Source organism: Numenius arquata, chromosome 5 (genome assembly GCF_964106895.1).
Source record: "Numenius arquata chromosome 5, bNumArq3.hap1.1, whole genome shotgun sequence".
In the NCBI taxonomy this organism is placed as follows: domain Eukaryota; kingdom Metazoa; phylum Chordata; class Aves; order Charadriiformes; family Scolopacidae; genus Numenius; species Numenius arquata.
The window spans coordinates 54,916,077-54,943,920 of record NC_133580.1 but is presented as its reverse complement, the minus strand read 5'-3'; the positions used below and the strand labels follow the sequence as shown (position 1 = coordinate 54,943,920).

The window sequence follows — 27,844 nt, the reverse complement described above, 5'->3', positions numbered from 1 at the left end:
TTCCGCTTCTTATGCTCAAACTGCATTGCAAGAACAAAGTGAATTTTATTTATCAATAACTCACTAAGCCCTCAAGTTGCTGAATAGTGCTACAACATGAACATAAAGAATATAACTTGTGAACATCAGGTCTTCCAAGTGCATGGAAACATTTAAAGAATGCAGAATTAGCACCACCAAGCAAATCCACAAACAAGAAATATTTACAACATAGTCACACAACATACTCAGAATCCAAAAACATTCAGCAATCTCCTCGCACCCTGAACATTATACCTAAGGCTGATAGTTGAATTGTAGTAAGAAAAGCCAATTTCCTGTTTGTTCAACTTAATAAGAATAAATATATTTCCTCTATTAACACAGCAAATACTGTTTTCAAAAAATGTCACTGTCACACTTAGAGTGTTACTGTTACACTCTAAAACCTTTTTTAGAAATGTTTTTGCCAATTTCCATGTGAAAGAAACTTGTAATTTTTTCTTCCTTGACCCCTCTCTGCAGCTTGCCACTGCGCTCTGGCTTGGGACAGCCCTTTGTGACATCATGTGGCACAGCTCTTAACCTCTTCCAATGAGGACGGCAAGGTGCCCAGGGCAAGCATTCTGAAAATATGAAATCTTGACTTTTGCACTCTCATAAAAGCACTGACTTTGTTTCCTGGCTTCCTACAGAGTTAATTTGTTGTAACCGTTATCCCAACAAAGAAACACTAGGTTACTAACTTTCCCCATTTTTTAATGTCAATTCTACAAAACAGTCAAATTCTTAACATTTCTGACACTCAGAAGTAGCTTTCTAAAGTGTGGGAAATCCAATATAAAGCTGACTTGCAAGAAAACACAGGGCAATGACACTGTGAGAAATCTTCCCAGTCTACTATACAACTCCTCAGGCAGCATCAGATCAGGTAAGCTAGCTGTGTACATACAAACGGGCAGTGCACCACAAACTACACAGAAAACAATTACACCGTTCTTATGAAGTCAGCATAGAGTGGTATACTTAGAGAGTGCACAGATTAAAAACCATGAGGTCTAGGATAAACATACTTTTATGTCTTACCTTTCTTTGCTTATGTCTGGCTCGCTTGGCTGCCCGAGAACTGCTTACTGGTTTGGTTTCAGAGCTGTTTATAAATTGTAGCAAGTCTTCCACCTTTCGGTGGTCAACAACACTTTCCCTTTCAGAAATCTGATCTGGTTTCTTCGGCTGTTCCTCTTTCCTTTTTGTTAGACGTAAACGAAGCTTTTCTCGCATCTCTGCATAATTTCTACTGGTTGGTGCAGCTGGAGGCTGAAGAACATGAGACAAAAATTTAGTGACTAAATCTAAGTATGTCACTGACCTAACATTTTTTAGATTTTGAAATTTTGAAAGGAGCAGACATTTGCTGCTGTTTCCATTTTCTATGAAGTCTTTTTCAGAGTTTGTGTGACATGGGCCTCTGGGCTGTAAGTGTGAAGGCTTGATTACCCTGCACTGAAGCGTGCCAGCAGACCTCCAGCAGAGTCGCATCAATAACTTGAAAACTGCTGCACGTTGAAGCCTTGCGTCATGTTTCATTTCTGTATTCCCATCCACCACTGCTCCTGCCTCTCAACTCCTCGTGCCTCCTCCCCTCCTGCTGCCTTACCCTCTCCCCTCCTGCACCAGATCTGATGCCCATCTGTTTGGAGCTACACCAGTTCAACTCATTAAACCAGCAAAAGAAAGCCTATTAACTTAAAAATCCTGGAGTGTTCTGCCACTTCAGCAAAATGAGTACTTACTGTGCAATCAGCTGACTATCAAAGACAGATCAATCACAGATATGGTGGGAACAAGCAATGAGAAAGAGGACTCCCTCCCTGCCCCTTTCAGGGGGCAGGGGCTTTTACTTCAAGCCTTAAGATGAAACTGCATCTGATTGGATGCATGGCAAATAAACTGAGCTTTTAACTTCAAATAAGAAAAAAAATGCCAGAGACTCAAATTCTACTAATTAACTGGTTATTAAAACAGACTATATACATATTTACAAATGAGACCAGCAGGAAAGTGAAAATTTAAGAAAAAATTTAATGTGCAACTTAACAGCTTTTAGCATTTCATTTGTGCAAACAAAAAAATATGATTAAAAGAATTTACTAGACATGTTACTGGTATGACATTAACTTAAGGATACTTCAAACAAAAGTGTTAAGTACTAAAATAAAGAACATAAGGAAAAAAAATTTATATAACCTGCATGCTTTAGAACTTCATAGTTTCTTCAAAACACCCTTTAAATAGAAATACAAGAAAGTGCCTATCAAAATGCACCAGTAAACTGTTCGTAATACTGAAAAAAGGGAAAGTGAAGTTGGATTTTCCTTTGATAAAAGTATAATTTAAACTTACACTGCCTAAGTTCTAGGTAAGAACAGGTTTTTTTAACTTGATTTTTTAAAAAAGAGAAAGTGAACATTTCGAGGATTGCTGCTCTTACAGATGGGAGAATGGCTTGTAAATTGCCATGAACAGTTTAAAAAAAATTCCTATATTAAGTGTACTTTTACCCAAACTCATCACATTATTTATAATTAGCTGCTACGGATGAGCACATGTGTTTTGTGAAGTTACTTAAATGGTTCAATGCTCCTGTTTGCAGTTTCAGTCAAACATGGTATCTATTATCCAAGTCAATTGCTTCCTAAATCTTTCAGTCATTTTTATTGCTCTTGAATTGCTTTCAGCTGGAAAGGTTTGTTTCAATTCTTCATTTCAAAGAGGAAAATTACTGTCTAACCATGCTTCCTTTACTACTTCTCTTGATCGAGCTCCAATGCCACCCCCTTAGTTGCAGTCTGATAAATCACATGCAATCAATGATGAGTAAGTGACAAAAAAGCAAATAATAAAAATTTAAAATCCAACAACTTACTCCTCCATGGCCGAAGAACTCACAGTAACAACAGTCACAGTATTTTCCTTCCTTCTGGTTTGTGGATGTTGAGGTACTGGAGCTATGCTCTGAACAGCTGTCTTCGTCTTGGCTCTCCTCTCCATCATATTGTTGATGATCATACGTGTTACTGTTCTCACAACGATGGCCCTCGCAGTCAGGATCACTATGTTAAATTAAGAAAAAGCTGATAAAAACCCCTAGATTATAATAAACAAGGTATTTGAAAAAACATATAACATGTACAGTTATATGTCCATCTACCAGGAACAAAGACTCTCAAACTGGGATATCAGCCATCAGTGACGCATCAGATCCTGAAGCCTTCACTCAGTAGCTTGCAAATGGAGATGCTCAAAACCAAGCAGCAAGATAAGATGATACATGGGAAAGTGATTTATAAAATCTCATTTAGTGACTCACTGAATAAGCAGTCTAGAGAATGAGTTTTGAAACTGTTCTTCATGGCTTTAAACAGGTAAAATAGTTTCAGAAGTAGCGATTTTAGCTTTTTAAAATGGAATGGTTGTGAAACTGCTGCACATGTCATCACTTGTGGTCTGAAGAAAGCTGTGCAGTTGCAGAATATACTCAACTTATTTCTAAAATCCCCTGGTTTTAGATAGATTTCCAAGCTCTTGACTTAAATAAAAAATTCAAGGTCAGCTAAAACCCAAATGTTCTCATTACCCTGCCTGCACCTTGAAAATAAAGGGGAAATACCAGCATGTCTCTTCAATAAGCAGTTTATTCCCTCCAAAGATCTGCAGAACTGTGCACCCAACATGTCGTATCTACTGTCCAGTTCTTCTAAAATTGATGTGATCTTGTTTCAAAAGTAAAAAGTATTTCAAGAAGTCCACTCATCTAGTATGTTTCTTTGCTCTTATTTTAGAAAGGTGAAAACAGGCCATAATCTGTCTTATCTGCAAAACATATGTGACTCTTCTTTCTAACCTCACTTCCCTCTTCCCTTCCATCTGTGTCCTCCCATACCCTGATAAGTTTTCCAAGAATTAGTAAGCAGGAAAAATTGTTCAACTTCAGTATCCTAGTCCAGGAAAGGGCATGCAAAACTGTTGCACGTAACAGGAGATAGTGCCAGTCAGTGCAAACATTGTGACTACTCAGTTTGAGTAGCCTTTGCATCACTGTTTCTTGCCTGTTGAGAGTATTACAGCACCTGGTGACAATTCCATAGAAATCAAGGCTTCATTAGTTCTGTCACTCAATCACTAGATTGAAAGACTAGAGCATAAAGCAGTTTTTCCCATCATAGCACAGCACTGATTCATACAGATTGCAATAATTGTTTCTGGGTTCTTTCCCTGTTCATTCCTTACAAATTGAAATTACTTTATCACATTAGCACCTGGAGATGATGATAAAAGTTGTATTTCTACTGTGTTAAATAGCCTATATTAAATTCTCTTCCTGCACTAGGGTAAGAAAGTTTCTTTACAAAATTTGCTATAATTTCTGGAGCACGAATAAACAGTTACTTACTTTTTGTCATCATCAACAAAACCAGGTGATAACAGAAATAAGGGCATTTTTAGAGCACTTCAGGTATGCATTTATTTAACTTTACCTAAATCTCACATCATCTAAAACTACTGCAGTGGCCAGAAGATTACATTCATAGCAACCACAACCACAGCCACACAGGTCACAAAGTACTTGATGCAGTGACTCAAATGCTTTTCTGTTATGCCTGCACTCAGAGATACTGAAGAGCTGGCACCATTGTCTGTCACATAACACTACCAGAAGACAGCTCCACCAAACTCCTCCAACCTCCACGACCTTTGAAAACCTGCAGAAATCAGAACCTCCTTCCACACTAAACTCACTATATAAATGGTGGCACTGATACCTATGTCTTAAGTGCAGTCAGGAAAATGTGTCACTATGTCGCAGGTTTCAAGACCACATGTGACCTTTTCATAGTTTGAGCCAGAACTGTCTGCAGACTCCTCAAGTTTTCACAGCTTTTCATTCCTGCTCGCCATGTAACACCAAAATGACAGAAAACAGATACAACAGTTTCCGTCTCGGCAGTGGCAATCACTACTAGCAATGACAGAGTAAGGAAGAAATAGAGCTTGACTTATTTATCCCAGGTTGCGTCTCTAAAAGTGAGTAAACATTTGTTTTTAAGCCTCTAAACTCAGCATTTCTGTTGCAGAAAATACTATCTGTAAAGTCTCACACCAAGTTACGTACTAAGTATTAGAACTCACTCTCATTTGCTGAACAGACAGACAGTTCTTCTACACCTTTTCTCCCTTGCCAGTGGTATCTGTATTTTAATTCCCCTTCTACTGTAAAAAAGAATGACAACACCACCAACTTACCTGCAGACACTTGGTGGGGCACTTACAGAGCTGTCTGTGGTTGAAGTAGGAGGTGCAACTGTAGTAGGACAAAGACCTGAATGAGGATCCACAAATCCAGGGGCTGTTGCAGCAGTTTTGGGGAAAGAAGGAGCAGCAAGATTTGGAAGATGTGGTGTAGAGGCTGGAGACAGTGCAGCAGGAGACAGTGAAGGAAGGGATGCTAAACTGGTAGGACTATTCCGTGGTGCAACTGGTGCAGAATGTCTATGGTCCTCTTTATTAACATTGTGGAAAACTTCACCTAAATTGGGGGGAAAAAAACCCCACTTACAATTAAAAATAATTAATAAGTCTCTATTAACTACCCAAACAATCACGCAAAGTGCTGTATGTTCTCAGCTTCTGTGAAAATGGAGTAGTATTTCAACACCTTCCTATTCAGACCCAAACTCTAACATCAAGGTCTTTTACAAAGTTCTTTAGTCCAGGAGTACAGAGACTACAACTCAAGAGTAGTAAGAACAGCGATTAATGAAAATCATCAAGATAGATAATATTACTAAAATAAACACATATAAATCTTTATGGCTAGTTAAATGTACATCAGTCAGTTACTAAGCTGTGCGTGCCATTACAAATCCTTACCTATTGATGAAGGTCTCTTGGATGATACTTTGAATTGGTTGCTGCTTGACTGCACTGTAGTTGCTGTGCAGGAGACAGAAGAAGTGGCAGAAGAGGTTGCCATGACAACTTTATTAGCTTCCATAAAGGCATCCTGGAAATTGTACAGACATTTCTTCTTTGCAGCATTTTTCTTCTCTTTGCTGTCAGTAACTGCTGTTGCTTCATTGCTAGATGTAGTAGGAAGTGCTTCGGGTCTTATTTCTGAGAGTGCTGGTGCTAATATATCACTCCCTTCAATTGAAACACATAGTAATTAAGAATCACAGAACTGTCTTTATGGCGTTTAAAATTAAACATGCAATAATTTAGCTGCAGATGAACAAGGCTATATTGTTAGTGTTGGCTTGGTAGGATGAGTGAAGTGATGCTCCTTTCCCTCCCTCTCCCCCCAAAATAATATAGAATTAACAAGAGTGCTACAAAGTCTCAGAGCAGAAATAAAAAAACTTAAAGTTACAATTTTAAGAACACTACCAAATGTGTGTTAACAATTAACAAAAATGCTACCTTTATCCATTTATAATTTAAAAATTAAAATTGGACACCATTTTACATGTTAAGTATTCAAGCTTCAATATGTGAAGTCCACATTAGCCATGCAACGGTTGCAAGCAGGAACAACACATCCTTCTATGGATATAACATCATAAATCTTATCTTACTGGTAATTCCAGCTAACCACAGTAACACCTTTGTGACAGACCTTCCACACAAGCTTGCCACTAATCATCTATTGCAACAGCTACCCATAACTACATTTGTAAATGGATGAGCTATGCTACTGGGGAAGTTTTCTGGAGGATTTTTATGCCCTTTCTTTTAAATGTCACTGTAGTAGCTTGACACAAGTTCGCAGATCAGTCTTAAAAAAAGCCAACGCACCAAGCTTCCTTTTTCATACACGTCAAATAAAACAAAAAAGGTATTTTAATATCTGCTGCAATGTGAATGGAAAGGTATCTATATCTATCTATACATTATTTCTCTTCTATTCTTTTTCATTTAACCATTAATATTTGCAAAGGCTTCGTGGCTTAAATTAATCTATTGCTTGATTTATGCATCTGTCCTTTTGAATGACAGTGTGGTTATCTGTGCGCATTGTAAGAAGTAAGATGTAGTAGTACCACGTTACCAGTGCTCTCACGACCCTGTAGAAAAACAGCAGGCCTTTGTGAGAGAAGAACAACAGTTATTTAAGTTTCCCCTTAATTCTCATTGCTATGCAACCCTAAACTTCTGAAGACAAAACTACCTCTACAATGACCATAGGTGAAGAATAGCATGCTATTCTTTTGTTTTTAGCATCCTCTCCCCAATATGTGAGAATTTATTTTTCAATTTTCAGCCCCACTGGAATAGAAATAGCAGCAAATCTCTGCCAGAATCCCATCTTACAAAACTGTAACGATGAAACCTACCATTCCTGGAAAAAAGTGCCACACTCAATTTCAAAACATAAGCCTTTTAACTAGTCAGTGTGAAGCAGTAACAAACCCTCACCAGGAATTGTATCAGGCAAAAATGTAGCAGGATTCCAGTTCTTGTCATTCATCATCTCTGATCCCCAAAGACTTATAAATTTAGAGCTATTCCAATCTGGAGTGCTCCCAAAACAGCTTGGATAAATATGATCTTGGAGAGATGCATTGAATACTTGATGCTTGTTTGTATGATTCTGAACTGGAGCTGGTGGTAATGCCTACAAAAATAAAGAGTATTTTCCTCATTAATATTCTGTTTGCTTACACAGTCACTCCAAAAGCAATATTCGAATCACAGTGTTTCAATTGTGAAAGGCATTATAGAAAGCATAATAACAAATATTTCCCAGAATAATCAAAAGACTGGTTTGTTGATTTTTAAGGCAGATAATATATTACACAGATTGTATGTATATATATATTTTATAATCACAAAAATTGCTTTTAGATTCAGCTAACCAATGAATACAGAAAAGCATTCTCCAAAAACACTTGGAGAATTTTTAATTAAAAACAGTAGGCCCTCATTTTTAATTAAAAACAGTATTTGTATGAATGTAGAACTTGTTAGGTATTATTACCTTTCAAAGCCCAAGCTGCCAAAACCAATCCTCTGTGACATGATTATCACTACCACATAAGATAATTGTGATAAAGGGATTACAAACGCTTCAGGATTGAAAATGAGAGCAGTAGAAATATGAAACACTTATTACTTTAAAACATAATTTTAAAGTTGATGATATTCTGCTTTTTTCATCTCCAAGTATTAACAGGTTCCTGACTTAAAACTCAACAGGCAAGGAATACACAATTTTATTCTAAGAAGCAACTGGGGGGTAGAGGGAGGGAAGGGAACCCACTTTTTCTTGTTTCTTAGAGATAAGTTGTTCTGGCTCACCCCATTTCTTCTAGCTAAAATTGTTTACTCACTTTCTAAAAGTAACTTTCTTCCCAGAGACCTTGTGCAATGCAAGCATTATGTTCAAACCATCCTTTAAAAAAAGCCAAGGAAAGTGATTTTGTTCTACTCTTGCACTAGATTTGATGCTACGCAGCAGCAGACGTAGATATTAAAAATATCAGCTGAGTCCAATAATATTTCTGACATGAAAGCCTAAACATTCATGGTCAAGCAAATTATTTCAATACCCAGTCTCCTTTTTCTATACAGAAGGATTTTCATTATCTGACTAATGGTGAAGGTGGGAGGGGCTGGAATACTAGAATATCCTGCAGGAAAGAAAAACTCACATACAGGGGTACAAAGAAACACTTCACAGGGCAGAACAGCCTATCCATGATGAACCACCCCTGATCCTGCAGGGCTTATTAGCTCATTCACTACCAGCTCTGCTGAATTCAGCTGACTCTTCAAAGGCAAAAGCTCCCTAAAGCTTCAGCTTCCACATATGTCTTTTTAGCTCCAGCACAACATAAATACATGGACCCCAGCTGGTTCAGGTGCTGTGCCAGAGCTAATAGATCTGGCCTGCACTACGAAGCCCCTCAGTGCTAGCAGCCTGTTGCTCTGCATGGGGCTTCTGGTACAGCCTTGACAGTACGCTGCGGTGGAGCACAAAGGTCTTCTGAAAGGAAGGACAGCAGAAATAAAGGATGGGAGCTTGAGTAGACTGCTGTAAGGGAGGTAAAAAGAGCTCTGGAAGGGTTTCAGAAGAACAGCAGTGGGCTGTTGAGAAACGGCAGCCTGGCATACTGCAGTTAAGGAACTGGTGCGCTGCAACAAAGATAAGGGACGCTGATAAATCAGGAAAAAACAAAGGGGATGTTAAGGATTGTAAGAATAAGTAATAGTCACCTTAGTGAACTAGTCTACTCTCCTTGTAACCAGGATCATGGGGCCAGATTAAAGGGAGGTAACAAGAATATGTACCTAATGACAAAGGCTATGCCCCTTTCAGTAGCACCCACTGATTTAAATACTACGTGAAACAAGAGCACATTAATAGCAATTCTTGCTTTTGACTCATACTTCCGAAAAGCAGTCACCTGGTCCCAATCTTTGTTCCACACTTCTCTCGTTTATTACTTAACAATTTTGGGGTCAAAATAACTTTGCAGAACCTGCAAAAGAGGTCTCTCAAAGCACAAACCCACTTAAAAATAGGCTTTTATGCCTCAATTGTCTCAAAAAAAAAAAAATTACATCACAAATATTTTGAACTAGAAACCTCAGAATATTATTGCCAAAATGGAATATTAAAATTTGACCTTCAATATATAGGAAATTAAGATTTAATTAGTCCTATCACACTGACTAAAGTCCCATTACTGTTTCCACCACTGAAGATTCATTTGACTCCACATTCTTTCTAATCACAGTAAGGAAATTATCAGTTTTCCTGACAAAAGCTGCCCTTGTCCCTGCTGTATGAACCTTCCACCAGTTCTGAATCTGTTCGATTCCTTACCCCTCACTATGGCCTCCAAAAGGACTGCTATAAACCAACCACAGTTTAAAGCTAAATTTTCAGGGTTTCATAGATACTGAGTCATGCTGATTTATACAGGTGTACAGTATTTTTCCTGGGACAAAGATGCATCCACCTCTTTTGTCATGCTTACCTTATTGTGTGTAAAGGGAGAAGCTGTATATAAGGTGGGATGGATAAGTGGACGAGGCAGATGAGGAATTGTATGCAATGGTATATGTCCATGGATGTGAGGATAAAGATGAAGTGCAGGATGTGCAGGTTTTTCAGGAGTCATAAACTGGTGGCCAGCAGGCAAGCGTCCAGTTGCAAGTGCAGAGGCTGTTAGACCTGAGGCTTCCTGTTTACAAACATGACATTCACAAGCATTTGGACCTTGGTCAGCCTGTAAGAATGAAAAAAAAAAAAAATACATTTTTTCAGTCTCCTACAATAATATCAGATATTTCCCCCCTTCTTTTTTCTTAGTAGTTATTAATATACATCAATAAATGTTTTCAGAGCATCCACAGAATTCTTTCATCTAATACCAATGGAAAAAAACCTCATAGTGAAGTAAAAGTACTAGTGGAGGTTCTTTATCTTAGTTAAGAAAAGAATGCCCTAAAAATTGACAGCATTTCATACTATACAAATTCTTAAGGTCCACTGTCAGTGACAACAAGAGATATACTTGATACAGATAATCAACGACAGGAGTAAGAACCTTGACAGCATTTGATCATTACTACGCAATTAATTACCCCACTATTAAAAAAAAAAATCAAACTGGATTTTAATTTTCAACAATTTTCCAGGCATATGGAAAAACAGTATGTGTAGAAAATAGTAATAAGGATTGAGTAGCTGACAAAGTTGGAAGTGGTCCTGAGCTGTATTAGGCAGAGCACTGCCAGCATGCCAAGGGAGGTGATCCTCCCCCTCTGCTCCGCACTGGTGACACACATCTGGAGTGCTGGGCCCAGTACTGGGCTCCCTAGTAAGAGAGACATGGACATACTGGAGTGAGTCCAGTGAATGACTGCAAAGATGAGCTAGGCTTTGGAGCAATGGTCATACAAGGAGAGGCTGAGAGAGCTGGGACTGTTCAGCCTCAAGACAGAAGACTCAGGGGGATCCTACCAGTGTGTTCCCTCACTAAGTGGGGAAGAGGAGAGTAAAGAGGACAGAGCCAGAGTCCTCTCAGGGGTATCCCATGAGAAGACATGAGGAAATGGGCATAGACTGAAATATAGGAATTCCACTCAAGCTTAAAGCATTTATTTATTTGTGAGAGTGGTTGAACACTGGAACATGTTACCTGTAGCAGTTCTGGAGCTGCCATCCTTGGTGATACTCAAAACCCAACCAGACACAGTGCTGAGCAACCTTCTCTAGATGACCTTGCTTTGAGCCGGAGGGCTGGACTAGACTACCTGCAGCTGTCCCTTCCAAACTCAACTATTCTGTGACTATGTGAAGCAGACATTTGTCATGAAAAACATCGTAATCACATCAACCACGAGAAATCCACATCTTACTAGAACCTTTTACTGATCTCAAGGTACCATTAGCCTCTGTTGTCTCAAAAGAATTCAAGACTTTGGAAGAAAAGTAGCCCAGGAAAGAGCAGCTCCATTTCCCTCTCTCAGCTCAGTACTTTTTCCTGGCACTGCCATCTAATATTTCACTGGAAGGTAATTTTACCAGAAGCAATATCAGGAAGACTTCCTGATTGCTATTTCTTCCAGCTATGTGGCAGTATGAATTTTTTTTTAAAAAGCAACATTAGCTAAATAAGCTTTCTAGAAAAGAATTGACAGGTGGTATTCGTCAATATGCGTTCCTCTCAAAAACAAGTAACTCTTCATTATCACTTAGAAGCATTACAGCCTTTGAAACAAGGTACATTTTAACAACCAAAGATATCATAAACCAAATACAATGATTGAATTCATTATGTGTGTATAGAGAGGAAAAATTAATTTTCATATTAAAAATTAGTATTATCAAGAAACCAATAGTAATCTATTAATAAATGAAAATGGAAAAAAAAAAAAAAAAAAAGATGTCAAACAGTATGGTGACATTCAAAATCCAATTCTGACCAACCTTTGGGTACCGAGCATGAAAAGAAATCCAAAGAGGAATAAAGATGCAGAGTAAATGAGCAACCCCAACAGATAATGACGAAAAAATCTCAAATGCACATGATCCGTATCAGTGAAATCAATCACTTGAACACAGTGTCACCAGGTAGATACTCTGATGACAAAAATAAGGCTAAAAAAAAAAAAAATATATAGTTCCTCAGAATAATTCTGAGAAAATACTTTTTACTCAAAGAAAACGAGAAAGGTTAAATCTTTTTGTCCTGCATTTTAGTTTGCTTCCCTAAGGCAAGTAGACTTACGTAATCTCATTTGATTTTTCACAACAAATGCTGAATCTGTTAACCAGTTTCAAACTAGTTTGACAGAGTTCTCAGCACAATATGAGTACTATGACATTGGTCAGCCATACACAGAAAAAATTTTCTCAACATACTTGCTGAAAGAAAAGTTGTAGCTTAATACTCTTAACACATGAGAAAATATTTCTAGTAGAAGGCCTTACAAACATCCTAACCACAGGGGAACATCTAATGGGAGTTCCCACCTGACTGTTGTCTAAGATCTCAAAGGTGCCCCTTCTGATGTGGATTCTTTTGTACAGTAAGAAATAAAAGTGACTGATATGTTCTCCCTTCAAACAGCAAGCCCGTGTTTGAGCTGCAGGGTAACTCAGATTAAAAGCCGCATGGTCTAAAAGACAAGTCCATCAGATGCTTTGCTTTGGTGCTCAGCTGTTAAACCAAACACCATTACCTGCTGAGCAGATACTGTAGGCACAGCTATCTGTGTGGTTTAGTGACCTTAGAGTAAAGAGCTTAATAATCTTAAGCCTTAAATAGCCTTAAAAAAAATAAAAAATAAAAATCAAACAGCCTAAGACCCATGCCATAAATCATGCAATGGATTTAGCTGCACAGGGTTTCAAGAGAAAAAGTTAGTTCTCAGATATAGTATTAAAAAGTACCTGTAAACTAAGTACTCGCATCATCCATCCCCCTAACTAATTTCAAATCACTTAACACTAATATTTAACAAAGACCACGCTCAAACTTTCAAGCAGAAATGCTTCTTGGTTTCTATTTCTCATTCATACAGGCAGGAATAAATTTATTCCTGTTTTACTGAAGCCACCTGCAATGTAACTAACATGTTTCACGTTTTGACTAAGGGCAGCATCACCCATGACAATATACAATTAGCTGAAAAATATTTTAGGTATCATATCTACCTACTGATAACCTAACATATTAAAAGTTAAATATTTTATTAAAGATGCAAATGTATTATTATTATTTGAACAGCCACCTTTCAAAAATGAATTTACCAAAATGGTTGCTTTTAGATTACTATACCTGCTGACTTGGGTAAGAAGGTGGTGGACTATCCATTTTTGCTTCATCTTTCCGTAATGCTCTTTTTCCTAGAGACATTTCCTCCTTTTGAGTCCCTGGTGGTTCACCACTGCTTTCCCCATCCGCTTCTTCATCATCTGCTTCTGAGGAACTGCTGCTAGTACTGCTCACCTGAGGAGACTGGACAACAGTAACTCATTAACACAGAGGTGAAGGAGAGGCCTTTCTTCAGTGAGCATACCCAACTGCCAGAAAAAGATACAACACTGTAAATGCTATACCTCATCTTTCAATGCCATGTTTTCACCTCCACCGTTTAGCTCACTGTGAATCCCATTCATGTTGGCTACCACCTCTGCATCGTCGTAATTATTCAGTGGGTAGATATCAGCAAATTTTGCTGATAACGGCGCAACATCTTCATCATCACTACCACTGAGGGGAAAAGAGGCTTAGGTAAATCACAATGCTTGGTAACCTCAGTTATTGTGAAAGCAGGTATACATTGCTTGTATAAGTGTACCAATTAAGAATCAAAGGATTGTCTTCCAAGTTGTTCAACCAAACTTATTTTTTCAAGCAAGTAAAATCAAGCAACCTGACATATAATCCTACTGGTTAGTTGCATGCCTGAACGACAGCCTGTATCGAACCAAAGATTCCCTGCTATTTCTATGTAAAATATTTTTCCACCACTGTTTTCTGACCAAGAATCTACCAAATTAATAATGACAGGATATGGATGACATTTAATTTGATGAAAAAAGCCTTATGCCAACGATTTCCTTTACAGAAAGTGTGAAGTGGAAAAAAGTACAACATAAAATTCAAGTTTTTCCATACATTATATGTCAAACCAGTAGGAAGGGAACATTAAACACATCACAGCAACTCTTACATTTCTCAATAGCAATTAGTTCCTAGACAACTGCACATCTACGTGCTTTTCAGAATCTATTCTAAAATACTTAATGGAAATTTTTTCCACACAGACAGCTAGTAAGACAACATGCATGTTTAATTAACTGCTCCAAGGAAGTGTTGCAAAGATTGGTTAGTTCATGTTTCTACAGCAATCCAGAGCTCTTAAAAGAGCTCTTAAACTGTGCACTTGATCTTTCTGCATTCCATGAGATACCGCGCCAAAATGTAATTACACAATGGCACCATTAGGCATATTTCAAACGTGTGATGAGGAAATAAAACACAGCAGATATTACGAGACATAAAAAGGCCCTTCCCTGAGGAGCAGTGGTATTTCCCTAAAAATAGGCTTCTTACAGTAAATCATACTCAGATTCAACTTCACTAGCTTCTGAAAAGGCAAACTGAAGAATTTTGGACATTTCAGCACCAAAACTAATGAGAGTTTACAGAAACAGAGTTGTGATCAGCAGTGCACAGTCCAGCTGGAGGCCTGTAACTAGTGATGCTCCCCAGAGGTCAGTACTGGGTCCGGTCTTGTTTGCTGATGACACAAACTGGGAGCAATGGCTGACACACCAGAAGGCTGTGCTGCCATTCAGTGAGACCGGGACAGGCTGGAGAGTTGGGCGGTGAGGAACCTGATGAAATTCAACATGGGCAAGTGTAGGTCCTGCACCTAGGGAGGAATAACCCCCCACACCGGTACCGTTTAGGGGCTGACTTGCTGGAAAGCAGCTTTGTAGAGAGGGACCTGGGAGTCCTGGTGGACAACATGTTGACCATGAACCAACAATGTGCCCTTGTGGCCAAGAAGGCCAATGGTCTTCTTGGGTGCATTAAAAAGAGCGCAGCCAGTAGGTCGAGGGAGGTCATCCTCCCCCTCTACTCTGCCCTCGTGAGGCCACATCTGGAGTACTGTGTCCAGTTCTGGGGCCTCCAAGTTCAGGAAGGACAGGGAATTACTGGAAAGAGTCCAGCAGAGGGCTACAAAGATGATGAAGGGAATAGAGCACCTCTTTTATGAGGAAAGGTTGAGAGACCTGGGTCTATTTAGCTTGGAGAAGAAAGGACTGAGAGGGGATCTTATAAGTGCTTATAAATATCTAAAGAGCGAGTGTTAAGAGCATGGGGACAGATTCTTTTCAGTGGTGCCCGGAGACAGGACAAGGAGCAAGAGACACAAGCTGGAACACAGGAAGTTCCATCTCAATATGAGGAAAAACTTCTCTACTGTGAGGGTGGCAGAGCACTGGAACAGGCTGCCCAGAGAGCTGGTGGGGTCTCCTTCTCTGAAGATAATTCAAAACCCACTTGGATGCATTCCTGTCCTGCCTGCTCCAGGTGACCCTGCTTTGGCAGGGGGGTTGGACTAGATATCCAAAGGCCCCTTCCAACTTCTGCAATTCAGTGATTCTGTGAAATGGCAAACCACACATTTAAGAATATGTAGCTAAACATACTGACACATAATCTCTTTGTAAGCGCTCCCCAAATGGGTTCTGAAACTAAAGTCCTGTTATGGAAGATTAAACCATGGATGGTAGTAAATGCAAAGGTAAATGTTTAAAGGAAGCTGAACGTAGTGATTTTCTTCAGAAACATCCCACATATCTGCACTGTCCTCATTCATCACACCATCTTAACACAGAATTCTAATGACAATTCCTTTGACTGTACTGGCAACAGGTATTTCATTAGCGTTCCTACCAGTACTGAAGTTGCACTGGAATAGTCTGTCCAGGGAGGAGTTGGAGTCTCCTTCTCTGGAGACATTCAAAACCCACCTGGACACGTTCCTGTGCAACCTGCTCTAGGTGGACCTGCTCTGGCAGGGGGGTTGGACTAGATGATCTCCAGAGGTCCCTTCCAACCCCATGTGATTCTGTTGTTCTGTGAAGTTGGGTCTTTTAAAATCTTCCTTTAGATTATTACATGACAGAGGAGATTGCAGGTTAGCTGTATCCTAACCACATAAAGAAGCCAGCCTACAAGCAGTTTTAACACTTCAGAATTATGGAAGGAGCAGAAGTCTATCATTAGACTAACGCCTCAAATCTGATGGTCATTGCAATCTGAATTTAAAAAAGAAAAAAAAAAAGAGGGTAGCAAATACTTCTGATGGGGACAATTTTTGATGCAAGATTCGTGTTAACACAACTTGAACAATGCTAAAAGCCTCCTAATAAAGGCTTTTTTGGAACTAAACTGATTCATACGAAACGACCATCCCTCAAAGAAAAGATCACCAGTTCTCTTGCTCAGTCTATGCTACCATTACATAAAGATAGCCAGCCAACGCAACTTGCCTGCTTAAGTTCAACTCACTCCAAAATTTTAAGAAGAGAAAAAAGAACTTACAAAGTTGGTGCAGAACCATTATCTGCGAGGATCAGTCTGGGATGTTGCTGAATTGTAATAGGCGAGCTGGAACCTGATCCTGAACTTGCTGAAGACATACTAGGTGGGCGGATCTCAGACAGATAATCCGGAGCAGAATCAATTTGTAGTGGTAACTGGTTAATGTGGATATCATCCGTTATAGGAGAATCCATGATGCCACACGTTAAAATGTGTGAGAGGCTGCAGTCATCACAAGTACATCTGTTCAAGAATTAAGATTACAGATTTTTATGACCTTGTTTAAGTAGCATTCATTTAAAGTAAACACAATCTTTGTTTCAATAATGTATTTCCTTTTTCCTCTAGCAAAAAATCGATTTATTATGATTTCATATTAAAAACATCAGCTCACCTTCTTCTATAATTACAGTTGGGACAGTCAGGCATGCTCAAACGTGATGACAGCATGTGTCTCATTGTGTCTGTGAAGTTGTTCTCCCCAGCTAGTGCTTTCTTGTTATTAAGCTGAAGTAAATTATAAAGGCAGTGATTTAGTAGTGCAAGTCTTTCCATTAAAATTCAATGGCACATCATGATTAACAAATTACATAATCAAAAAGGGGGTTTGGGCAAAACATTTTAAAAGAAGCATTCAGAATAATTTCATTAAGGTGGTGTTTTGATCATGGGTGAAAAAAAAAGGAAGAAGTTCAAAGTTACAAGCAACAAACATCTGTCAATGACACTCTTCAAAGAAATTATGTTTCTACTATGAAAAAGTAAAGTGGCCAAGACCATCTCCTTGACTCATTCGTATGTGCATCTTGCATGGTGTTTCTGCTGACACACTCTGAACTCAAGTAGTTCTTGTCTTGTTTCATGATATGCACAAAAGGACACTGCTGACAAACAGAGAAAGAATGCAAACTCACCCTTGGCTTGCACAAAAGAATTAGGGCTAATTCTGTAGCCACAATGGGACAGATTCAAAGAATGAAGTAGCTGCCCAAAACAGGACTTGAGTGCACTAGTGAAAAAATACAATCCAAATACCCTCCACCTGGCAGAGGCCTAATCCTGAAAGCACCCAATTTCATTAGATACCTACAAACCTTAGGTTAAATGAGGATGTGCCTAAGCTTCTACTTCTATAGATGCCCAGACCCAATCCTTACCTAAGCAGCCAGGGGCTTACAGCTCACTTAAGCCCAATTAGGATCAAGGAAAAAGAGGATTCTTCCTCAAGTCCTCTGAATAGAACATCTGGTATACAGGGCTCAAGACGTGGTTAACACAGGCTTATGTTCCTTATAGGAAAAAGTACTTACTGATGACTGCTTTGAGACATTGCCAATTTAAGCTTAAGTTTATTAAACTGCACTGTCATACTCTCTCTTTCTCTGGCTCATGACTAGCATTTCTTTCTGCACAGTGACACAGGAACGGAGAGGTTCCTTATCCAGTCTTGACTCTAGCCGAGTCACACTGTACTCTTACAGAAAGCACGATACATACTCAAACACTTCTAGGCTACAGAACAGAATACTGTGTCATAAACAGCAGATAGTTTTATAATAAGGTAAGAACTTATACTGGCCCTTCTCTGGCTACAGCTTAAAAAAGGCAGATAGTTCTGCTTAGCCTTTCTGCCACAAAACAGATGTAGGAGCCAGAGTCATAACTGATGCAATCATCTGCCCTGCTCCCGAGGTTCACACTCCCCAGCTCTGCACACACAAGGGAATTTGTTAAACTCTTGAACACAATATTCCCTATCCCTCTCACAGGCAGCTCCATGCTCAATGTATTGGCTGTTTTCGATCCCACTCTAAGGCATCAAAAATTCCCCTTTTTATTGTATAAACAATTTTAAAACCTGGTATTCAGTCCTAAGACTATGATGCTTATGTTTTTACCTTGTAGTAACTGAGATTACATACTATCACATACTCTTCTCAGATCTTGCTTTTCTGTAGTTTAGCTGACGAAATTTAATGCCTGGCATAATATAGAATTAGATTGCATAGAACTAGTACAATATACTGCACTCATGTTTGCATCTTACAAACATACATGAAGTATTAGTATAACTTAGTATGGTATATAAAAAAAAAAATCCTACCTGCTCTTCAATAAAACGTCTCTGCTTAAAAAATTCCCAGTCTTCCTTTAGCATGCGTTGTTTTGTTTTCATTGCCATCTAAAACAGAATTTAAGGAAAACTCATTGATTTAATAATAGAAAACCTACACTGTTGTCAATTGGTCTATCAGTTTCATTAAACCTAGCTTGTCTATACTATTTTGAAAGAACTTACATACTTAGTCAATATGAAGTGTATTTTATTTGCTAATCATTAGATTTGAGTCATTTAAACATAAGATTATGTATTCATTTACACTATTTTTCAGATTCTTCCACTGTTATTCCTTATGTTAATATTTCTTTTCATAGCATTTTCAATAAAATGTCATTGGCATTAAATCCTCAACATTTCAAATTCACTAAAATCCATTAAAATCTAGAGATGCAGGACTTTCAGCAAGGTCTTAACACAGGCTCAAGTGCAAACTCTGATGTACCACATGTGGATCTAACCACCTAATCGAAGAGGCAAAAAAATTAGAAGAGTAAATAAAATTAAGTAGTGACCTAGACTAACGCTATTTACCACTTTTATACCTTAACTATTTCATGCCCATGATCTACCTATGGCTGGAAAAATATTTTATAATTACTCATCCCTGAATCACATCATTGTAATGCACAGAGCCTCTAATGTTTTGTACACAAATGATATTTCCCTGATTTAGTAAATAAATTCACTCTGACAAAAAACAAAATCTTCCAGGAATTTTAACACAGCAAAATGCAAGAACAAAGCTTCTCCTGTTGTACCTTACAACATTTTAAGAGCACTACTTTAACAGTGAGGAAAAACAACTACCTAGGTTATCTTTTACAGTTCTTTTTTTCTTTTACCTAATTAATAAAAGAAAATCTACCACCTTATAGAATATAACAAATTGCTCATAAAGATATGTCAACCTGCTGGACCTTAGCTTGCTATACCACTAGCAATCTTTTTTTTTTTCAAAGGCATACCTTCAGAAATTCATACTTGATCAGAAGTTTAAAATCTTATTATTAACCTAAGTGCCTTATTGCTATTATCATTATTTAACTTGGGAAAATGAAATTGTAAGCTGGGGATCTGAAACAGTATTAAGTGGTAAAGTTTTGCCTAATGAATTCCTGAAACAATCAGCAGCATGTAATTCTAATTACTACTGTGGATTTTGATTTCCCCTGCTCCTATGAGGTTAAATTAACATCAAAAAATTAGTTAATCTTGTGCATTTTTTTTTTTTTTTTTAAAATAGCATGCATGAAGTATTCTTGAACCATTGGTACCATTTCTTAAGACACACTAAAACGTACTGCAGAGTCTGTAGCCAAGCACATCAGGAATTTCATCCTGGCTGTACTATCAGCTTCTGAGCACCTTCAAGCTATATTTAAACACAGCAACACTTACTGTTTTAGGTGTCCTGCCACCTAGCTGAATCCTCACCATCAAAGACAGGCACCTACATCCACTGTACATTTTAAGAGAAGACTTTCATGCCAAAGAATGACGTTTAAAACAGCCAGTGCATTAACTGGGAGCTGCCTACTCAAGCCTGCCAAGAAACTGTCACAGAAAACAGCATGATTTAAGTCTTGGTACTCTTGAGTATTAATGGGAACAGGGGCTGAAGCTAAAGTTTTCCCACTTCCAGCTTTGCAGCCTTCTCAAAACCCTGTGTCTGCAAATATCTTAAGTTACTAATTCAATAAATAATAGGGAAACACTTCTCTCCCCTCTTTCTCTTCCCCAATGAATATTTATTTCAGAAGAGCAAAGCAGCTGCAATACAAACCACGTGATTCATGCCCAAGAATTCTGCTAGGGAGTGGGAGATAAATTCAAATGCCATCAGAAGGAAAAATTTACACTAGTCTTGCACATCTGCAATGAATATGCTACCACTGTTCCCCAATGGAGGAGAGGGGTCCACTACCGCCCTCTTGCTTCCTCCCTGTCTATTTGAGGCTAAAAGTAATTGAGATCCATCAGACAAGACATGATAAAGACGGGCAGCTGAACGCATACTTTTCCATTCCAAAATAGATTTAAGTGTGAAACAAGCCAGCAGTTTGGTCAGAACTGACACCTACCACTAGATCACCTGTGAGAACTCTGATGTTCATACATGTATCACAGGATGCTTGTTGCTTCCAAATTTTAAACTCTGCATCAAATGTGAATAGTACATTTCAGCATCCCAAATTCCACCTGTGAATCTGAACTCTTTTCTAGCCTGTTTCACTAGAAGTAATAAAAATAATTCCTCTTATCACAAACTCTTAGCACCCAAAAATAATAAGTGTTTCAATTATTTATACAGCCACCATAAAGATAAAAAACAATTACGAGCGTACAATATTTTTTCTATTTTTTCTATTCTATTCGTATTTTTTTCTATTAAGCTGTCCAGGATTGTTACAAAAAGTACAAATAAAAACAAGCTCTCCCCAGGCTCTTGTGGAGCTGGGCAAAGGCATTCCCATACTCCTGTATTCCCTTCTTCTGTGGGAGCCAGCCATAAAAAGAAAAAAAAAAAGGAAACACTTTCACACAAAGTACATATGACTATCTAACCATTACTTATGGGAATGATCCAGATATATCTAGGACCTCCTGAGTTAAATGTAGTCTAATTTTGGTAAGAAAAACAGGATCTGGAGGTACAGGCTGCATGCATTTAAACTCTCCTATATTTCAAATACCCTAAACATCTTCCTCAGGTTTTAACATGTGATGAATACAGGTGCTCATATGAACTAATCCTTATTCTTAGTTTTATCACAGCATACACGCATAGCACACACAATAGCAGTGTATTAAGTTACATGTCTGTACATAACACAGCTGTCTTACACACTATTAAAAAAAAAAAAGTAGTATTTGTATTGCTTGCAAAAGCTATTTCAATTTTTTCCCCAAGTAACATAATACACCGTAGTGGAGGGTCCATTAATTATCTCTGCTGATGCTCTGTCTGAAATTTTGGGTATAGTCCCACAGTAGACAAACAAGGATCATTCTCAAGTTCTCCTGTGATGGTCTGTGTTCTAACCTTTGAAACACTAGCAATAAAACCTCACAATTTTGTTAAGCCAAGAGGCTTAATAATGAACATGCATCCACTTTTAAGATCTACAGTTTCCAGAGTAGCCAGGCTTTCTGATTTCTACCTTGTTCACAGAAATATCAGTGCAAATTCAGGTAAGATGGTCATACTGAATGAGGTATTTTTGATCAAGACAGTAGAACCACAGGTTATCACCAACACGGGGTTAAAGACGTAATTATGAAACTACTTTTTCTACATATAAACACCAATACCAGCATCTCCTTTAAAATGTGAAGGCTTAAATTTTTTCCCCTACACACCCCCATTGCAGGTTTTCGTTTTGATCATTAGGAAATAAAAAATCATCATATTAAGTTTCCCCAAATGGAAGAAGAGTTTCTGTTTGCATCAGGATAGAAGCTTCAATGTGCAGATTAAAAAAAAAAAAAAAAATGCTGTAAGACAGCCCTTGTGGCAGTTGCATGGTCACTTGGGACAGAAAAAACCAGAACTATCAGTTAAGACTTGATTTTGAAGTGGTGCAGATCAACCAGTCAGAAGCCTGATACAAATGTGACTCCACAGAAGTCTCATCTTTTGGAAAAAGTGAATGATAAGAAGCGAACTGGGGTCCCTTTCTTACTGGAAGGACAGTATCAGACACCCTCAACACCATGGGGAAGTAGACTTATAGTAGCACAAAAACGTGACAAGATAAAGTTTTACTGAGCTGCCATCAAATATTTAGGTGCATAAAAGCAGCCAGACCAAGAGAAAGCTTTGTAACTCATTGCTCACAGATGTAGATCCCAAATATAGAACAATCTCTAAAAATAAAATTAGTTATGTCTGTTTCCATCTTGAAGGTAGTGGAATTAGTGGTTAAAGTTCACTTAAATCTTCATCACAGGGAACAGCCTCTGAAGGACATTTACAGTGTCCTACAAGACTTGTGAATATGTTTGTTATCTATAGGAGTAACATGGCATTACTAAATTGCATATTGGACCTCCATAGTCCTAATGCTCATTGAAGTTCAAAATACAAGAAAAGTTCCATAAAATTCTGTATCTTCAATTATTTCAAGACATTCTTTCTTCTAGTATACTGAAGATGGAACTAAACAGTATTCAAAGCATTATCCTGAGGTGCTTTTAAAAAATTCAAGTTCTTTGAACACGAGACAAAAAGCAATTTTGGGAAAGCATAAACAACCACTTGCAAAATAAACTGCTATTTTTCCAAAAATTAAGCTCTTGACAATGTACGAGTCAGCAAAAGAACGTAATTATTTCCTTTACTTTCTGAAACATACACAAACTCTGAAGAATAAGCAGTCCAAACATATACTTAATTAAAAAAAGGGGAACTTCAGAATCCTCAAATATTTTTGAAGTAAGACTCTGGAGTTCTGATTTTGACAGTTGCACAAAGGTCATCATCACACTATGCAACATGCAATAGTTTTTGAAAGCAATCTCTGCTTCTGAAATTCATTTAGTGGGACTATTCTTTTGGAAACAGGGTCTTTTGTGGGGTGGGTTGTTTTTGTTTTGTTTTCCTTTTCCTAGTGATATCTACAAAATAAAGTTTCAGATTACTGTGCTATGGGTAACTTACAAGCTAAAGTAATTAAAAAATGGTAAAAGACTATCTCTAAACAACAGCACAACACTTTGCTTCAACAATCTGAAGATGTTTCTGTACAATCACTATTACATACTGATATGGTAGTGTTCCTTTCTATTCTAAAAGACTGACATCAATGAAAAAAAATTACATTTTGTTGTTTCAAAGCTCTGGATAAAAATATCAAAGAAACTCTTCACAGGAGGCACAGCCTTGCATTGGCTGCTCCCTGCATAAGCAGTCTTGAAACTGTTTACATGATTCTTACCTGTTCATCAACATAATCATCTATTCTTTTCTGGCATTCAAGCCATGCTTCAGCAACTTGACCCATTTCCTGTTCCAGCTGATGATACCTTTGTAGCAAGGTACTGTACATATCTTCACTACAGGAATCGTGTGTTGTTCCAAGCCTAAAAGTTCAAATAGCACTTGTTACAGAAGAGACATTTCACTGAAAAATCATGCTTTTAAGTTCTGCCAGCCCAAAAAGTGTTGTTAAAGCGCAGTTATTGATACACCTAGGCCCACACTGCTGCTTGTATCCCAAAACTGAGTATTTTTAGTCATTTAAAAAAAATATCCAACAACTACTTGTTTCAATGTTCTGTAACCAACAATAGCAAGAATGTGGGAAGTGCAACATTTCTAGAGCCTCTTTCCCACGAGCAACCAAATGTCAAACCTACTGAGCCGTATTTATTCAAATTTTGTTGCTTGATATATTTTATCCTTCCAAATTTTATGGGCTAAATATACACGTTGACTATTTACTGAAAAGCTATATGGTAAAAATAAAGCCAGAAGCTTGTTAATCAGAAATCTCATGATCACTGCTAAAAAGATTACTAGACGAGTTGGAGTTCCAGCTGGGAAAAGTGCTGTAAAATGAGGCAAGTGAGATAATTTGGTTGCATGCATTTACTATCACTCGAGCGGCACCAAGTTCAGAATGTGGTTATGCCATTCACTGATGACTGTCTCCATAAGGAGCCCCATAAACAGAAGACTGTTTTACCTTCCTTTCTACTACAATCTTGTTGTACAGCAAATTCCTTTAAAATCGATTAGAGCAGATCATCACAACAACACTTAAATAAGCAAACTCCCAAAATCTTGACTTCAGAAATAAATAAAAAGACAAAATTCTACTCCATAATGTGTGTTTAAAGCACATCGAATTGTAATGATCTGTAAATTGACACAAATAAACTGAAGCTTTTCAACATTTCTCCTACTCAGTAAGAGGAAAGTGGTTGGTAGTTAGTTCGGTACAGACATTGTGTAGTGAGTCAAGCCTAGTACCAAAAAGCAGAATTTAAGCATCTCAAAACTTGACATTTAAGGCCAGTTACAGCATTTCAGGGAGGGGACTTCTGTCAATTCCTGTTACTATATCACAGTTTACTGCTCTTCTTGAAGCCTGTGTTTCAGGTATTAAGCAATTATGTGAAATTCTGATCCTTCTGTACATAAGTCAAGAGTTTGCTCTCATAACTGCTATCGAGTAGTACTCTTCTTTCAAACACTAGCTGTGCACAAAATCTTTTTAAAATATACTCTCATATTAGAGGCAAAAGAACTCAACTTTTTAAAACTTAGATTAGCAATGCAACAGCATTTACACTTTCAGTTTTTATTGCAACTCTTGAGTAAAGATTAATGTGCTACTAGTAAATACGCTTTCATGCTCTAAAGCAAGTATGAAACAACAATCTAGGTGAAATTTTGGTCCTATAAACAGAGGTGGAATATACTCCTGGACTAGAGTAAGAAAAGGTAATAAAAAGCATCACACATATATAAAAATTAACAAGAATTGCTTAGTTTACAGTAACTGAATCTTCCAAGGCATACTTGTTGACATAGATACCACTGTATGCCTGCATATCTTGATCAAGAACCCAGAAATTTTTGGCCAACAGCATTTAACTGAATGTAACAGTTAACTGAATGCAACAGCTTACAGCTGTGCGTGTAAGCTGAACACGGTCCCATCCCATTCAGGGAAAGCAAAGAGGACAGAAAAGCTCCAGGTATCAGTTAGTTACTTCATTACCAAACCCCAATAAAGCAGTCTATTGAATGTAGGAGGCATGTCAGCGGTTGCATGCAATCAAAAGCATCTTAACCCGAGAAAGATATGCAACCTCTAAGAAACCTTTCATGTAGACACCTTCATCAGGAAGTACTGGTCATTAACCTATCAAAGGACTGGATTTCCTTAAATATTGATTACAAAAATACTGCCTTATGAAATGCTGTTTCCGCTCTAGAAGCCCTGCTGATTAATTAACTCTTGATAAGCATATGGACAGCTCTTACAGCTGGTCTGCAGATTGTACAACTGAGTGCGCCTCCTAAACAAACCAGAGGTGTTGACTGAGTAGCAGAACAAGACACAACAGATTAAGACCCTGGTAGTTAACCCTGAGTAGATGACTAGTCCTGTGGAATACTGACACAGCTGACCTCGTATCAGCTAGTAACAACCATCTCCACAAGACTGCTGTGTTTAAACGTCCTTAAATGAACATCTTTTCTAATCTGACATCTACTAAGCGTCCTTGGAACTAATCACAGCACATCAACTATAAGTTTTGAAAAAGCCAGAAACATACAAAAGATTTAGCGATTTCAATAAGGGGTGAGAGAAAGGGTGAACATCCAAAATCTAAGCAAAGCTGTGATGCCAAAATATCGTTTCACATTTCTTCTTCAGGAAGAGAAAATGACGAGACCAATGCTCTTTTGTAAAGAGACACTGACAACACCTTCTCTACTGCATGCAAATGGCTCTCTAGTGACCAAATGATCAGGGGACTAGGTTGATTCCTGCTTCTCCATATGAGGCCTCTGATCAAACGTTCATCCACCAATTCTTAATGGAAGGCAGATTATCCTCCAAAAAAATTTCTCAGGGAAGGCTACCCAATTCTCTTACTTCAGACCCAGAAAACTCAGCAGGAAAATCCTGGGAGTCCATGAAAACAGCCCTAATCTATCTTTAACGCAGAAAACGCAGAAAAAGGAGACACACTATATAAACTAGAAATCATGAAATGGGAAGCTCATGCTGAGCCGCTCCTTTCAGAAAGGCTCATCAATCTAGGCAAAACCACAGTTTCTATCCAGCGAACACAGATGTACTGGAAAAGAAACTCCTGCAGGAAGAGATTCTGATTTCATCATATTTAAGCCTTGAAGGCAGCTGTCACTACAGTGAAGTTCTGCAGAGAAACATCTTCTGTTGCTCAGACTTTAATCGCAGTAGCACTTGAGAACAACGCAGAAATGAAAACAACCCAATACTTTTGTTAAGAAATGATAATAAGCTTCACTAGGACCACTCCAATCTCTGCAGATGAAGGCAATATATAAGCAGTCTTGATGTAGCCAGGATTGCATGAGTAAGAGACGCAGAGAAGCCTTGTCAGAAAGCATGGAGCTGACTGAGGGATACAGCATCAGTGACAGTGGTACCAGCAAGTCAAACACAGATCACAGGGAAAACATGCAACTGAACAACACACTATTGAAAATCGCAACAGAATTACCTGCCTAGAGAGGAAAAAAAAAAAAAGAATATAAAAAAAAAAGCCTTTCAGTATCAACCCAGTTTCATGTAAACATATCAGACAAGCTATTCTAAGGGACCTTGGACTTCTTGCTGAGCTCAGTGACAATTAAGATCTTTTACGTTTTCTTGCTTTCCTTCCTAGTATCTAGTAGCAAAAGGAGAACTCAGAAATTTCTTTATTCACTGTGAGCAACATCTCTTGTGACAGAATTAAACTGCTCCTGTAGCATGGAAAAATCCCCAAGACAATACCTTTAAAATACACATGTACACAGAGCATAAATGTCTCCTCATCAGAACCAGTATTTAGAGACCAACACAAACCATCCATGGCTGTACTTAAAAAAAGGTTTGGATTTAAGATAAAGACCAAACTCTTTGCAGGTACACAAGTTACAAGCAGAGCAACCATGCTGACAAAACACACATCAGACCTGCAAGCACATAGCAAGGGATTTTGTTTCTTTTGCTTTCTCCAATGAAAAGATTGCTTAAAACAGCTAAGTTACTTGTGCACTATGGGAAGCATGAAGGCATTGAGGCCTTAAATCGCTTGTAGAGCTGTAGAGGCAGTAGCAATGCCTGGTGACAAGTGAAAACCATACTATTCAGTCATGCCATCAGTATTTTCATAGGATGCTGTCACTTTACTAGGTAACCTCCAAGTAAGCAGATTAGGGTAGTAATTCTTCCAACAAGCAAGTTATGACAGCAGCCTACTCAATCAACAACACTGTTTTCAAGACAAAACAAGAAGGATTTTCATCTATTAAATTGCAGAAGCAGCAGAGATTATTTATTTTTTTAAAACACTGTGGTTGCAAACATGGGCTTCGATTTCTCCTTTAAATTGG

General features: G+C 38.1%; 1 protein-coding gene across 1 annotated transcript in view; it reads right to left on the bottom strand.

Annotated features, from left to right (window-relative positions):
- FAM193A (family with sequence similarity 193 member A) overlaps nucleotides 1-27,844 on the bottom strand; it is a 52,610-nt gene that overhangs the window by 8,537 nt on the left and 16,229 nt on the right. Inside the window, exons 7-18 of the mRNA XM_074148313.1 lie at nucleotides 23,679-23,823; nucleotides 18,724-18,801; nucleotides 17,014-17,126; nucleotides 16,620-16,862; nucleotides 13,616-13,769; nucleotides 13,335-13,514; nucleotides 10,023-10,274; nucleotides 7,456-7,654; nucleotides 5,911-6,183; nucleotides 5,284-5,566; nucleotides 2,906-3,092; nucleotides 1,066-1,296 (exon numbers count right to left, since the gene is read on the bottom strand). Of these exons, the coding sequence (XP_074004414.1) occupies nucleotides 1,066-1,296; nucleotides 2,906-3,092; nucleotides 5,284-5,566; nucleotides 5,911-6,183; nucleotides 7,456-7,654; nucleotides 10,023-10,274; nucleotides 13,335-13,514; nucleotides 13,616-13,769; nucleotides 16,620-16,862; nucleotides 17,014-17,126; nucleotides 18,724-18,801; nucleotides 23,679-23,823 (2,338 nt within the window). The remainder of the gene's footprint in view (nucleotides 1-1,065; nucleotides 1,297-2,905; nucleotides 3,093-5,283; nucleotides 5,567-5,910; nucleotides 6,184-7,455; nucleotides 7,655-10,022; nucleotides 10,275-13,334; nucleotides 13,515-13,615; nucleotides 13,770-16,619; nucleotides 16,863-17,013; nucleotides 17,127-18,723; nucleotides 18,802-23,678; nucleotides 23,824-27,844) is intronic.